We start from the raw sequence: 16749 nt of genomic DNA, 5'->3' as shown, positions 1-16749 counted from the left end.
TTTTTGGTCATGAGTGAAGCAGAACAGAATTGAGGTAATATGATCAAAACAAGAAATTCCATCCTATTCACTTCTATTCACTCTATCTTTGAAATATTTATTTTTCAAGACATGGAATAAAATGTAAACTACTAAGTGCCCCTTAACCAGCCATTAAGAGGCATAATATTTCATTAGGACTTAGATGACTTTTGTAAAATAATATAAATTTTATTTTTAAAGTACATACTGTATAAAAGTAAACACATATCATCAAATCCATTAGAAACTTGGCATCTGATAAAGATCTGATTTTTTAGTTAGCGCTGGATGAATCTAGCAAAAAGTCAGAAATGGGATGTGTGATTTATAATAATTATATTATTTACAAATCAGAGTCTTTAGCTCTCAAGGTTTTTATATTTAGTTAATAAAAAGTATTAATAATTAATGTCTAAATAATGATTATCTTTGGAAGAAAAGCATGGTCTATATTTTAAGTAGCTGAAAACAATAGACAGCTGTAAAAAGTCTATATTGGATCATGATAATATCTTGCATTGAGTAATTTCAGAAGCCACTGGAGAGTTTACTTCTGAACTGGTCAAAGATATTTTACAACCATTAATCTGTCATCCATTATGCTCATAGAAAGGACTTAAAAATTTTTTTAAGATATTCTGATGAAATCATTCAAACTATATTACACATTTGGTTGCCCTCATAATGGAACCCGCGAAACTTCAGGGCATAGGACAGGAGGGTAAGTGTGTGTGCGGGGATGAGATGTCATCAGAGATAGCTGAGGAGGGAAAGGTAACCGGCCCCTGCACAGAGAGGTCCTGGCTGATGCTGCTTTAAGAGTTCTTATGTACACTTTTTCTTTTCTTTCCTTCTCTTTGCTATGGCTTGTCATTCCCTGTTCTCATCAGCATTCTTGTGTTAGCAACTTTATGTTATTCTAGTTTGACGTTGGCTGAAAATCAGAGTACCAAAGATGTTCATGTTGTATCTAAAATAAACGAAAAATCGCAAGGGTCCCTAAGAATAATATGTGTTAGCTTTAGAGTGTGAACTCTACCTCATCCATGTTGGCTAGTCTGAAACACTCTGGGAGAGAAAAGATGTAAAATGTCTCGCAGCCTAGCTCCCAGCATATAGCAGGTGCTTTGTAACACCAGTAGCTACGTAATTTGGCCACTCCCTATGCTCCCGTCTTCATTTTGAATTTGTTTACTTCCTCTTATCTTGGCTGTGTCTTGAAGTAGAGATTGCTGGATCAATGATTTCTAGTTAAATGAAGTGTTTTACTCTGACAACACTGGCACCTGCTCGAAACATATGGGCAAGTGTATATTTACAGATTCGCTTCCTGTACATACGCATTTATTTCTTAAGAAGATGTATAAATTAAATTTTAAGACATTGGAGGAAAGAGATGATAAGAATACAGTAGGCATTAATTCACTGCAGCCTAACCGGATGCAGAACATCTCACCTATGGCTGTTTGCTTAATTTCACTGGGAATCCTTCTCCACCTACAATATGTATTCCACAATTAATACTGAGACCACGTCCTGGTGGGGGGTCGAAAGGGAGAGGTACAGGGAGTGCTAACCATATACTTTCAATCTCCACTTGCTAAGCTGTCACACAAACATCATGTCAAAATGACCAGTAATTGCCCTTTTTTTATTACTTCTGAGTCTTGAAACTTTTTCCTAAAATAATAAAAATTTATTTTATTTTTTATATATATATAAATACACGTGTGTATGTGTGTGTGTATATATATATGTGTGTGTATGTATATATATGTGTGTGTGTATATATGTATATATATATATATTTTTTTTTTTGAGATGGAGTCACTCTGTCACCCAGGCTGGAGTGCAGTGGCATGATCTCCGCTCACTGCAAGCTCCGCCTCCCGGGTTCATGCCATTCTCCTGCCTCCGCCTCCCGAAGTGCTGGGACTACAAGCGCCTGCCACCACACCCGCTAATTTTTTGTATTTTTAGTAGAGACGGGGTTTCACGGTGGTAGCCAGGATGGTCTTGATCTCCTGACCTCGTGATCCACCCGCCTCGGCCTCCCAAAGTGCTGGGATTATAGGCGTGAGCCACTGCGCCCGGTCAATAAAGATGTTTTATGTATTTTAATACTAATAATGAACTACCTGCATTTAATTAGCTCATTGATTACTAGTTAACCAAGGAATCATAAATTTAATTCTTTGTTATTGGGTAGGTTGAATTCTCTTAGGAATCACTCAAGTTTAATTGGTTATGGAACTCAGGATTGTTTAAAGAACTAGAAATGACAAGCTAAATAGATAAACCTGTATGGATAACAGTATTAAATTAGTTGGCCTTTGGAAAATCTTTTTCCAATGATGTAAGCATTTCAGCTTTATGGCCCAGATTTAAGATGCAGTATAAATAAGGATAGGGGAACTATAATTAATTGAACATCTACTCCATGCCTAACAACTGTCCTTGGCACTCTATGTACAATGTTTGACTTATTTACACTACAAACTTTTAAGGTCAGCTTTTAAAATTTTTTTATTTTTCACAGGTCCTTGCTCTGTTACCCAGGCTAGGGTTCAGTGGTGCAATCATGACTCACTGCAGTCGTGAACTCCTAGGCTCAAGTGATCCTCCCATCTCAGCCTCCCAAGTAGCTGAGACTACAGATGTGCCACCTGGCTAATTAAAAAAAAAACTTTTTGGTAGAGATGTGGTGCTGGGATTACAGGCATGAGCCACAGTGCCTGGCCATATTTTTATGTATAGGTTGACCTCAGCGGCTGACCATGTCAGACACTACTTTTGTTCTACAAAAAATAGCAACAACAATTTACAGAGCATCTACTATGTGCCAGGCCCTGTTCCAGACCCTAGGGAATAACAACAGTGAAAAACAAACAAACAAACAAAAATAAAGAAAAGGTTCTGCCCTTATGGGCCTACATTCCAAAAGAAATGGCAGATAATAAACAAAATAAATAGGTAAAATATATAGCATATTAGATGGTGATAAACACTATAGAGAAAACGCAGGCAAGCAGATGGGAAATTGTCAGATAGCAGGAGTGGGCTGCAATTTAAAACAGAGTGACCAGGGAAGCATTTACTAGAGAAGTGACATTTGAACAAAGACTGGAAGGAGGTGAGGGACTAAGCGATGCAGACCCTGTGGGAGGAAAAGGCTCCAGGCAGAGAGAACAGCAAATAAAAAAGTCCTGGGGTGAGAGCATCAAAAGGACCTGTGCGGCTGGAGGAGGTGAATCAGGGTGAGTAAGGGAAAAGATGAGGTCAGAGATGTTACACAGGCCAGATGAGCGAAAGCCTGTGAGGCCACTGTGTAGATGTGTCTTTGCAGGCTTTTACTGTGAGAGAGAGGAAAGCCATTACACCTTGTGAACACAGGAGCCATGTGAACTGACTTACATGTAAGAAGCTCTCTCTGGCTTCCATGTTGAGCCTAGATTGAAGGGAGCAATGTGGAAGCTGGGAGACCAGTTAGGAATCTGCTGCAATAATCTTGGTAAGAGACACTGCAGACTTGGACCAGGGTGGGACTTTGGGATGTGCAGAAAGGGATCAAATTTTTGATACATTTGGACAGCCAGAGAAATAGAGGAGTCCGGGAGAATGCCAAGACTTTTAATCTGAGCAAGTACAATTAGGAAGGCTGTGGGAGGAGCTGATTCTGGAGGGAAGATTGGGAGTTGGGTTTGCAAGTGTTAGGTCGAGATGGTCAAGTAGGCAGTTTAACATGTGAGTTTGGGGATTCAGGAAAGAAATCTGGGCTGAAATATGCTATCTGAAAAAGCCTGGAAATCCACAAAAGCAATATGTACCAGCTTGAGGGTTTCCTTGCAGGGTTATATCAAGGAATGCTTTGGTTTTTGTTTGTTTTTGTGTTTTTTTGAGACAGGTTCTCCCTGTGTCACCCAGGCTGAGTGCAGTGGCCCTGTCACTGCTCACTGAAGCCTTCACTTTCCTGAACCAAGTGATCTTCCCACCTCAGTCCCACAAAGCAGCTGGGACTACAGGGGCGCACCACCATGACCAGCTAATTAATTTTTTTTTTTTTTTTTTTTTTTTTGTAGAGACAAGGTCCCACTATGTTACCCAGGCTGGTCTTGAACTCCTGGGCTCAAACGATCCTGTGACCTCAGCCTCCCAAAATGCTGGTATTATATGCATGAGCCCCTGTACCTAGCCAGGAATGCTTTGGATACTGTGTATCTTCCTATCACTGATAATCAAAAAGAAACGGGAACCAACATTGCAAAGCTGTGTCACAGGTTCTGAGTGTTCTAAATTCTTTGTCTAAATTTACTTAAGGAGTATACAATATTATCTTATTGGATAAATAAGGGAACTAATGTTCAGAGAGGTTATGTGCTTTGCCCAATCTTATACTGCAGAAAATCCTGGAGTCTAGATTTGAATCAAGACGTTTAAGCACCCAGACCCAAGTGCATCTTCATGCCAGGCACTTTGCTGCCAGGACATCAGTGCTATGAATGGCCCACCTCTCTGAGGCCAGATCCCCTTTAGCAACAGAAAAAAACTACCACTTGCAGCCCACACATTTTGATCCATTTGGTTAGCCACTGCAGCTCACTTACCACGTTCAGCAACATAATGATACAAAAGTTGATGCACACAGCAGTCCCTGTGGTTGCAACCTGAGAGTTATTCCTGATTAACGCCCACTTAAAGGCAGCGAAAGTGCTGACAGTCACCACCCGGTAAATGACGATCCCGAACACAGCAGCAATCACCACGCAGATCTGGCAGTAAGACAAGACACCCAGTGAACCCCTTGGTGGAATGTTACAGGAAGAGGATTCACATTCTTGGAACATCCTCTGATAGGAAAAGGAAGTAACGCCATGGCAGTACTGCTCAAGAGACCACAATCAAATGTACACTTTTCATTGTGGTTAGTACTTTCTCTTGTATTTTTCTATTTTCTTTCTTATTAAAATAAAAGAACTGCATTGCTTGAAAGTTGAGAATCTGTGTAAGCTATGGGGTAACACTTTTTAAGGCAGAATATACACTGAGCAGATGGACAAACATTCATATGGAAATCCTATCATGTCACTTTTTGGTTTAAAATTGTTTATTGGTTTCCTATTATTCTAGGATAAAAGCAAAACCTTTATGCAGCCTGCAAGACCCTCTCTAGCCCCTTTGGCCACCATTCTTCCTTCCTCTGGGGTCCCCACAGCTTCTCTCATTACATCAAACGGGTTAAGCACCCTTAATCGTCAAGACTATCCCAATCTCTTGCCGAACACACACACACACACACACACACACACACACGGCCTAGTTAACACCTACTCATCCTTCCTCACTTCTCAGCTCAAACACCTCTTCATAATAAAAGCTCTTCATGACTCCCAGACTATTTGTTGTTAGTGTTGTCATATGGTACCCATACCATATGGGTACATCTTTTTTCAGGACACTACTTACAATTTCTAACAATCAGTTTGACTATTCTTAGTCTTCCCTTCTAGAAAGTAAGCTCCATGAGGACAGGGAAGGAGTTTGTTTTGCTCACATGGTTTCTACAACACCTTAGCATAATTACAAGTGCATAGTAAGTGCTCAGTTATTTGCTGTTGAGTGAACCATGTGATAGGTACATATCTTGTTAATCTGATATTCACACAGACTGAAGCATGTTTCCCTGAAGATTTCATGGCATTTGAGAACAATACAGCATATCTTCTTTCTCTATGACATGCAGTTGTCCCTCAGTATCCTCATGAGGGATTGGCCCAGGACCACCCCCCAACACCATGATACCAAAATCCACAGATGCTTAAGTTCCTTCTATAAAATAGTGTAGTATTTGCATATAACCTGTACACAACCTCCCATATACTTTAAATCATCTCTAGATTACTTATAATACCTGATACAATGTAAATGTTATGTAAATAGTTATACTGTATTGTTTAGGAAATAAGTGACATGTTCAGTACAGCTACAACCAACCTTTTTTAAAAACAATTTCCATCTGTGGTCGGTTGAATTCATAAATGCGGAACCCACAGAACACATAGGGCCGACTTTAATGCAAATCTGAGACTCCAAAAAGTTTTGCGACTTTCATTAGGTGATTCATCTAATATTAACATGTCTTAGAGATCTTAACCCACTTAATTATCAAAGGCTAGACTTTGAAGCCAGGTCTCAGGAAGGCCTCTGCTGATCTGGAGATTCCTTTCTTCACAAAAGTATTCCTGTTTTGCATAAAATTTATTTTCTGCTTACTTTTAAGGGAAATATGTTCTAAAAGCTCAAGAACACGTCCTAGCTCAGACTGGCCAAAATAACAATAAAATAAACAAAAACCTGTCCAGATCTTAATTGTAGTGCTATTGATCAGGAGACAGGTAAAAGCTATGCTGAAATTCAGACAAGGATGCCAATAAGGTAGGATGGACAGCTGGCTGGATTCAAAGTCAGAGGACAGATCAGAGCCTTAGCTGAGCTCTCACCCAGCAGTGTGACCTTGGGCAAGTTTGTCCTCTCCATAGCTCCAGCCTCCTGTGTTCCAGATTCCCCATTCATAGAACAGGAAAGCTTAATCTATGTCTATGAGTCTTTGTAAGAAACAATACAATAAATATGAATATGTACATAGAAGGCAAAGCGTGACACAAATGCTTAAAAGCAGTATCTGTAGACAGGCATGGATTTGATTCTTGGCCTGAGCCAAAGAGTCTGGGTAAGCTGCCCAGCCCTTCATCTCCCCAGTTTCTTCACTGGCAAAAGGGAGTAGACTGTCTGGATTTGCTATAGTCTTGTCCTTCCTACTCTAATGGTCTAGGCATATATTTACATACTCATCATTTGAAAAAAGGAAAGGAGGATCCTAATAGTCCTTTATTTTTCTAAAATGACATTTTAGAAACATCTGCATATGTTTTGTTCAGTAATTAAGTGTTAAAGTTAAATTAACAGTGTTAAACTTCATTACTAAGACAGATTTTTAGGAAAAGCTAGAAATTCAGGTCTGTTTTTCAAACTGACATGATCATTAGTGAGTCAGGAAATTAATTTTAGGAGACTAATCTGTCACTAAAAATATACTATAATAAAACAAAATCAGAGCTTATGCATATTATAAAGGTGAGCACTGTTTTACTTACACTGTTTTATACATCTATTTGCTTGGCATATTCAGGGTTATGACAGAGAATATATTTCTTACTGTATGGGCATGGTGAAAAGTTTGAAAAACACTGCTGTAGATCCTGTCTCACATTTTTGACTTCTTTCAGCATCACATATTAGAATATGGCAAGAGGAAAGAACATCAGATTAGAGGGTCTCGGCTCTTAGCTACTTACTGGCTGACTTTGGGCAAGTCCCATAACCTGTTGGAGTCTCAGTTGTTCCATCTGCAATATGGGGATAGCAACACCATCCCTGACCACCAAACAAAGTTACTGTGAGGAATAAATAACAAAGTGCAAAAATATTTTGCAGAACTATGCAAATACCCAGTATGATTACTGCTATTATGCTATAGGTTTGTACTTTATGAAACAAAATTTTTTTAAAGTTTCAAACCATAAAAAATATTCCAGATGCAGAAACGATAAGTCTGCTGCATTTATCTGTAAATGCTTGATAAGGTTCTGGCTTTCCAGAAATTGGATTCATCCGCTCTTTCTTGGAATACTTGGCTTCAAACTGGGGTCGTATTTCTTCCTAAAGGACAAGCAGACACATTTTAATGCACTAAAGAGATGCAAACATGGTAAGAAAAGAAATATCATTTTACCCCACCATAAAACAGAGTCAACAGCTGCCATACTAATTAGTCAACCAATGAAGTCGACTTGGGTGCCCAGGCTTAAATGTTTGAAAATTGGCCACTTGAAGAAAATCTAGAGTGAAGATCAAGATTTACTATCATCAAAAGCAAAGAAATTTGGGCTAACAGTTACATTTATCTGTTATCTTATAAAACTATGCTTGAAGAAAAAAAACCCTGAGAATGGTATTTTAAAAGGGACAAGCTGTCTTGTCCTAATAGTTTGGAACAACTAATAAGGTTTTACTTTTATTACCAGAGAGTGATAAGAAACACCAGGACAAAGAAGCCTTCTCTACAGGAAAATGTTCAAAATCCATTTTGTAAGTTATAATGACAATATAATTCTTAGTTTTCTCCTGCAATTTTGTTTTTTGCATTTTTAGATTTAGTTCACTAAAAACATGGTGAATGTACTTTTTAATAAGTTCCTATAGGAGTCATTCATCTTTAACCAACAGACTTTAGGTATATTCTTAATTCTTAATTGAAAACAACGTAAGCACCTTTCAAAACCAGTTGAAATCAAGGTTCCTCCAATTGTAAATCAAACTGAGATTTTATTCATTTAGCTGAGCCTCCCGAATGTGAAAAGCTTCTGACTAAAAAGCAATTATGGGATTAGGAAAAGGCAATCAGCAAGAGGGGACACTGATGTGGTTCCTGTTAATTAAGCATGCATTATGTTTGAGAGTTTCGGGAGAGGATGGTAAATGAGCAGAAACCCTGCTGAAACAGAGATTGAGTTAATCCAGGCAGAAATGGTCAAGATTCGGATGAAGGTACTGACAGAAAGCAAGGAACAAGCTGACAGAAGAGAGGTCACAGCGAGTGAGCCCAGTTTGGTAGCCGCCTGCCCATGTAGCGTGAAGGGTAGCCTTCACATGGCTCAGCCTGGCTCCTGCCACTGAATTAGCCTAAGGCTGGACTTCCCTCAGGGGCAGGTCACGGGTAAGATCAGCAGGAGATACATTAGGAGCAGGCTCTGACTTTCACTCATTTTAGGCAGTTACACTTGAGGAGATAAACATAGCAGACCCAGAATTTTCTGCTTCTTTGGGAAATTTCCAATTTAATAGGCCATAAGTGTCATCAAGAGCCCTTGAGCTAGTCATCCAAGAACTGAGGTCAATCATGGCTGTGTTCCTGGATGTTTCTGTCCATTTTCATACTGCTATGAAGAAATACCCAAGACTCGGTAAGTTATAAAGAAAAAGAGGGTTAATGGACTCACAGTTCCACATGGCTGGGGAGGCCTCACAGTCATGGTGAAAGGCGAAGGAGGAGCAAAGACACATCTTACATGGTGGCAGGCAAGAGGGAGCATGTGCAGGGGATGTCCCCCTTATAAAACCATCAGATCTCATGAGACTTATTTACTATCATGAGAACAGCACAGGGAAAACCCACCCCTATGATTCAATTACCTCCCACCAAGTCCATCCCGCAACACATGGGGATTATGGGAGCTACAACTAAAGATGAGATTTGGGTGGGGACACAGCCAAACCATATCACTGGGTGTTATAGGCCAAATTGTGTCCTGCTTCCCCCAAATTCATCTGCTGAAGTCCTAACCCCCAGTACTGAATGTGACCATATGTGGAAACAGGTTTTTTTTATAGAGATAATTAAGTTCAAATGAGGTCATTAAGATGGACCCTACTCCAATATGACTGGTGTCTTTATAAGAAGAGGAAATTTGGACACAGAGACACCCAGGGGGAAGACGATGTGAAGACACAGGGAGAAGATAGCCATCTATAAGCCAAGAAGAGAGGCCTAGAACAGATCCTTCCCTGATGGTTCTCAGAAAGAACCAACCCTGTTGACACCTTGGCTTGGACTTCTAGCCTACGGAACTGTGAGCATGTAAGTTTCTATTGTTGAAGCCACCCAGTCTGTGGTACTTTGTTATGGCAGCCCTGACAAACTAACGTGCAAGGTTGCCCCAGAAGGTCTGCAGCGAGTCTGGGTTTTTCTGCACAATAAGGTGGAAACCATGGGCTAGAAGTGAGGCATTTCCACAAGGAATCCCAAGCTGGGAACGGCTATGTATGTAGGCTCCTGTACAAAGGTATGCAGAGTGAGAGGACAATTCAGCACTCCGCACTTTTTATCAGGGGCTGGGAAGACAGAAGGCTCCAGACTTATAAGGGATACATACGTTCCCCAGAAGGGTGCCCACATCAGGGGCCCACCACAAATGCCAACAATGATTGTAGACTGGTTTGGTCAAAGTTACTCAAATAGGGCCACACTTTACAGATAGAAGGGGAAAATTTAGTCCCACTTCTTTTCATTAGAGATTTTTAAAGTCCAAAGGTGAAGTAAACTGCCCAAGGTGATTTCCAGGAAAAAACATTTTCCATCCCACTGGGAACTGTTCCCATGAACACATGTAACCAGAAACAGTAGAATGGCACCACATAAGAGGAAGCTCTGAATGCAGCCCTGCTGCTACCAATAGGTGTCATAGCCTGGGAAGCTTCTTCAAACCTAGAATATATATATACACACACACACATATATTTATTTATTCGAGACAGGGTCTCACTCTGTCACTCAGGCTGGAGTGCAGTGGTGCAATCTTGGCTTACTGCAATCTCCACCTGCTGGGTTCAAGCAATTCTTGTGCCTCAACCTCCCAAGTAGCTGGGATCACAGGTGTGTGCCACCACACCCAGCTAATTTTTGTGTTTTTAGTAGCGATGGGGTTTCACCATATTGGCCAGGCTGGTCTCGAACTCCTGGCCTAAAGACACAGGGAGAAGATGGCCATCTATAAGCTATCCTCAAATCCTCCTCCTGGCCTGAAGTGGTACCCCCACCTTGGCCTCCCAAAGTGCTGGGATTACAGGCGTGAGTCACCGCACCTGGCCTGGAGAATATTTATAAAAACATGAGAGAAAGCCTTATCAGGAGAACAAGGATTGCTGAAAATCCCAGTATCATGTATCAAAACCTCCTGTTGCACACCTTAAATACATTCAAAACCAAACCAAACCAAACCAAAAAACTACCCAAACATGTTCATGGGAGAAGGGGGACAGGCAGCCATTCAGGAGGCAGACTTTGAAGAAAACAAACAACAACAAAAATATCTCTCAAAATTACTTCCCCCACCAAGCCTCCCACAGGGCTAAAATTCACATCATTCATATTTCTGAAAGATTCCTTTTGACACATGAAAATATACACGTGTTCCCTTCAAGCAAAACACATTAATAGCCATGATCACATTACACATATATGAGTAGTTTATCTGATTTACTGACACAGCAAGGCTCTGAGGAAATGAGACTCAGGAGGGGTAAGAGATAATGAACGAGAGGGAGGAGAGCAGGGCTGAGACCTGGACCAACTGTCAAGGGAAGCAGGATCCAAGAGGGGACCGTGGTGACCACGCCCCGTGTGGGTACTTGAGACTTCCAACAGGAATGGGGGCAAGAAGAGAGTATCAGAACCAGACAGGTCAGGAGGAGCACGATGGACTGCCTAGAAGACGCTAAGGGAGAGTGATGGGACTGAGTCTGGCCCTCCTTGGCAGTTTTGTCTAGAGCTAGCCGTCCATTTAGCCACGTCTCCTAAGGTGGCCGCTTCAGAGTAGATTCTCCTCGGCACTGAACACTTGGTATCATGCTTCAGAGCCTGTGCACACGGGGGCACTGTCCTGGGTGCCGCTCACAGACGCATTGCCTTGGGGTAATTCTCTCAGAAGGATTGCTTCCATGTACCTGGAGATGTCAAATGAATGCTCTTTTTCTGCTGAAGTTAAAGAAAAAAGGATGATTTTTAAGAAAACAAAAACAAAAACAAAAACAAAAACAACGACACCACCAATTCTTCTGGTGCCTCTACCTACAAGTGGAATTCTTCACTTAATCAAGGGATTTCATTCCACTAAGGAATCAAAAATTTAAAAAAATTGTCAGTCCCTTTTTCTACTGCTTGACATTTTCTGAAAAGGCAATTGAAAATGCTTTATGAGCACACCTAACTTCCGTCACAGAACAGAGAGTGACGATTCGGGGGGTGTCGTGTGGTTCTGGGTGATTTGCTTTTTAAAACATTCTGAGGTAAATGATACAAACCTCCTCTTCTTCCCAGTCTATCAAATCCCAGTCATAAGCAATTACTGCTCGCCGTCTTTTCCAAAACTCCAAGAAAACTGTTGCTGGAACAAGCAGAGAAAGACAAAGACATTTTTGAATAAAAGTAAAACAAGGCTCTTAACTGTGTCACTGAATAATGAAGCCATTGCCAAGAATGACAGTTGTCAGTGTAAGCATCCTCGAATATCAGAATTTCCAGCTAAACTTCATTTCACAAGGACTACTTTCTGAGAATCACTAAGCTTGTGTCAAACATAATGAAAAATGAGAGATTTCACTTAGAATTAAATTAAGCTGATTTACAAGTTCAGGCAGAACAGACTTATTAGAATGACAAATTCTTACATTCTGGGATGTCAGGATTCAGAAAACTGGATTACCGACATCTATCTAATTGATAAGGATTCATTTTTATTTTATTTTATTTTTTCTGTTGCCTAAACATGGGTAAGCAAGCCCTTATTTTTTAAAGTGAGAGGCAGGTAGGAGCAGAAAAGTCAAAATGAAACTTGACAGTTCACATGTAATTGGTAGTGATTTCCTGTCCCTTCAAATCCTCCTCACAGCAAATACCTATGTAAAACATATTTTCCTGTTTTATTGGAAGGAGTCCTGTTGTTTCTCTTTTCTCCAAACCATCTCTTTGTTGCCACAGTGAGGATAAAAGTGGGTAAGTCTATTAAGAACTTTCTCCAGTAAGTGGGAGGTGGCTGGCCTCCCCATGCAGAGAAATCTGGGAGTTATCTTCATTCAGCCAAGGTAATATTCTACTCAATTCCATAAAAGCATATCAACTTAAATGAATTATTGAGCATCATGCAATAAAAGTGAGAGAGAGAGAAAATAAGACACAAGACACACTCCTGAAGGCACAATGCAAATGCAGGGGCACATACACACACACACATACAGACACACACACACTCCCTCACTCACATTTACTCTGAGAATGACTATAAGGATATAACAGACATACCCTAGGAGAGAGAATGGGTGGACATTTCTCTTATGGGCTTTGTCATGCAGTTAGACTTACAGAAGGTAAAAATAAATTAGATATTAGGAATCCATTTCATGAAGGAAAGTAAGTATGTACATGGCCATGTCAAAAAATATAATTACTTTCTTCTTTTCTATTCTCCCTTGTTCACACATTACCTCCTCTTTAGTAGTATTCAGACACTGAAGACATATTCTTAAAATAAGTAGCTAGAAAGACAGCAGAGAGTGATAGATAAGAGTTCTTGGGCACGCAGCCTAGACAGTCCTAAATTTGAAATCCAGATCAGATACAAGCTGTGCTACTGTTGGCAAATCAATTAACTTTTCAAAGCCTTAATTTCTGGATAAGCAAAAGAAGGAGGGTAATATAGGTCCACAATCCCTTATCTGCAATGCGAAAATTCAAAATGCTCTAAAAATTTTAAGTGCTTTTCCCCCTGAGTTTGGCACAAACTCATCTGGTGGCAAGCCCTGACCTGGACTGATGTGAGGCTACATATAACCTCTATTTATTACCCTTAGTGAGACTTTTCATGTATTAAAAGCAGCCATACTAATGTATTTGAGTACATTAGTATGTACTCCCCAGGCCTCCTGGGACATTTAATAATATATGGTATATTCAGTACCTTTCTAAAATCTGAAAGATTCTGAGTAGTTACAGTTATTAAGGAAGATACACCTAAAATAATCAAATGTCTTATTCTGGAAGATAGAAATTAAAACAAATATATGTGTTTATTTGTGTCAATGCTGAGCAGCTATTTTCGACTGGAGTCCTTCCAGTGAGTCTGGCTGTCTCAGGGATCCCCAAAGCCATCCCCAGGTTTGATTTACTAGGAAGATTCACAGGACACATAATACAGTTGTACTGATGGCTAAGATTTATTACAATGAAACACTATAAAGCAAAATCTGCAAAGGGAAAAGGTGCATGGAGCAAAGTAGAGAGGAAACAGGACAAGCTTCCAAGAGTCGTCTCCCAGTGAAGTCACACAGGATGTACTTAATTCCTCCGCAACGAGCTGTGACAACACATGTGAAATGCAGTTTGACAGGGAAGCTGGTTAGAAACTCAGTGCCCGGGGTTTTTATTGGGGGCTGGTCACATAGGCACCAGCTGCCTAGCACGTACTAAAATTCCAGAGTTCTAGGAAGAAAGCATAAATTGTATTGTTTGCACATGTAGTTTATGCATCACGTGTTATTCTTAGCAGTCAGGGTGGCGGAAACTGTCTTGAAAGCCAAGTTCCCAGATACCAGCCAATGGCCACCCTTGCAAGCAGGCCTTTCTAAAGCAGGCCTGCTGTATTAACTCTTTTCTGCACGCTTGCCCTGTCCCTCACCAAACTGTCTTTGCACAGAGTCCCCGGGGTCTTTCCTCTATCAGGTCCTCTAGCCCCTCAAGTAAATGCCACTTTATAAAGACTTTCCCTCCTTGGTCTCTAGAGTCTCCCTGTCCTTGAAGAGACAAGTAGCCCAGCTCCTGAATATGTGGCTATTTTCCATAAAAATTCAGGAAGGTACCCCCATGGGCACAAAGACACTTGATGAGGGACCATTCTGGGACAGCCTCAGGCCACAGGATTCACATCCAGTCTGTCTTACTGGCAGCTGCTGCTCTCACTAAGCCCTATCAACCCTCTATGGTTCTCATCTGAGGGAAGTGACTTCTAAGATGAGCCAGTGGCTGTCACAATTAGTCCATCACCCTTCCTCAGGATTCCTGCTGAATCCTGCCTGGAGGACACAGAGATTCCAACCATTAATTCCCTGTGTTGGTCTGTTCAGGCTGCTGTAACAAAATACCATAAACTGGGTAGCTTATAAACAATAGAAATTTATTTCTCACTGGTCTGGAGACTGGGAAATCCAAGATCAAGGCACCAGCAGATTTGGTGTCTGGTGAGGGTCGCTTTCTGGCTCATAGATGGTACCCGCCAGCTGTGCCCTGATACAGTGGGAGACGTAGCTAGCTCTCTGGGGTCTCTTTTCTAAGTACAATAATCCAACCATGAGGGCTTTGTCTCATGCCCTAATCACTTTCCAGAGGCCCCCCTTACTAACACCTTCACCTTAAAGAATAGGATTTCAACATATGAATTTGGGGGGACATAAATATTCACACTATAATATTCCCTTCTTTGGCTAGTAATCCTCTCCCTTCCTCCATTATAGTACTCAAGAGGAAGAGAAGAAGAAATTAGCTGCTTGTGCAACTGTCATTCCCTTGTCGGTGTTTTTTGTGTGAAATGCCCATTCATCTGAGGAAGAAGAATCTGCTTCTATCTGTACCTATGAAACGTAACCAAACCAAGACACGTTGTCTCTTTTCAAGGCAAAGTTCCAATCCCTCATTACGCCATAGTTTAAACTCCCTCCTCTGAATACTCACAGCCTTGGGAGCCCCTGCACTTTCAGGGTGCCTAGTTATACAGTGTCTTATGTCATGAGTTCACACTTTCTTGTCTCCTTCAAAGCTGGTTTATGCTATACATATTTTTGTTATGTATATATATCTTTATGTTTTATATAAATATATATGTGTGTGTGTGTGTATGTGTATATATATACACACATATATATTTCTCTTACACCACCTGGCACCATAAGTTTGATTAAAAAGTGTATTTCTTTTATGGCTTTATTCTCAAAAGACGAAATTCCTAAGAGTTTTGTCAAGGTTTTATTTTTCTTTTGGTACATGGAACTCTTTCTGCAAGAATTTCCTCAGCTAAAGCATCAGCACGCTTAGCCTTACTGCTGGCATTTTGAACTCCTTAGATTCCAATCTATCATTTTATGTTGCTAATGATTTCTCTAAATCCAGATCCAACCAGGTGTCCTGGGAATCAGTGGAGCCACATTGCCTGTAGAATAAAATCTGTTAGCGGCTCAGGATGCAAAGCTCATAAGCCCAACTTGCTCTGCCCTGACTTGCACCTCAGACTCCAGGCTAACTCACTAACACTTTCACACATGAGCTGTTTTATACTTTTTCAGTTTTGCCCACACCATTTCCTTAGCTAGTAATGTTTTTTCCTATTTGGGTCCACCTGGTCAACTCCCACCCTCACTTTCAGGTTTAGCCCCATGTGTTCCGTAACTACACCCCCTGAATCATCCCTGTGCACCCATGCTGAGTTGTGCACACAACTCTAGGTCAGCACTAATCACACCATTCAGCACTGTAAAAACAAAACCAATACAAACCCAAACCTGGATCATATCTCTGACTAGTTTGTGGACTTCTTGAGAACAGAGCTGTATCTTAGTTGTCTTTATACCTTCAGAGTCTAGCACAGCAACTGGCACACACAGAGGCTCAGTAAATGCATAAATGAAATGCTGTCCTGAGAATGAAAGCAAATGTGGAAAACTATTCTAAATTTTCTAAGTATTTTCATATGCTTATAAGAAATTAAGATATGAATTTGAAGAATATGCAGCTATATTTTCTGAATGCCTTACATATCAGGGCCCATTAAATAACTTAATAATAATATCAAAGTTTGAAACTTCTTATGCTTCTCTTTTGTCTTGCAATGAAAGCGTGATTCTGTTCTATCACTCCCATTATTTGGTTGTATGGACCCTGCGGCAGAGACTACCGACTGTCCTCTAAGATTCTTTCTTTCTTTCCTCCACAATACAATGATTGTTGCTGAGAATATGGTTGCCTATGTATATTGTATTTCCCAGATACCCTTGCATTAGATGTGACCAAAGGATAGTTCTTAGCAGTGAAATATAAGCACAGGTGATATGATGTGTAGTACTTGCCTGTTG

General features: G+C 40.6%; 1 protein-coding gene across 2 annotated transcripts in view; it reads right to left on the bottom strand.

Moving 5' to 3' along the window:
- ANO4 (anoctamin 4) overlaps window positions 1-16749 on the bottom strand; it is a 383617-nt gene that overhangs the window by 38145 nt on the left and 328723 nt on the right. For both annotated transcript variants that reach the window (XM_050750195.1, XM_050750196.1), the window contains 3 exons: window positions 11938-12020; window positions 7597-7737; window positions 4626-4790 (listed from right to left, as the gene is read on the bottom strand). In XM_050750195.1, coding sequence (XP_050606152.1) covers window positions 4626-4790; window positions 7597-7737; window positions 11938-12020 — 389 coding nt within the window. The remainder of the gene's footprint in view (window positions 1-4625; window positions 4791-7596; window positions 7738-11937; window positions 12021-16749) is intronic.

This window comes from Macaca thibetana, chromosome 11, assembly GCF_024542745.1.
Source record: "Macaca thibetana thibetana isolate TM-01 chromosome 11, ASM2454274v1, whole genome shotgun sequence".
Taxonomy (NCBI): Eukaryota; Metazoa; Chordata; class Mammalia; order Primates; family Cercopithecidae; genus Macaca; species Macaca thibetana.
This window is presented reverse-complemented; position numbering and strand designations above follow the sequence as displayed.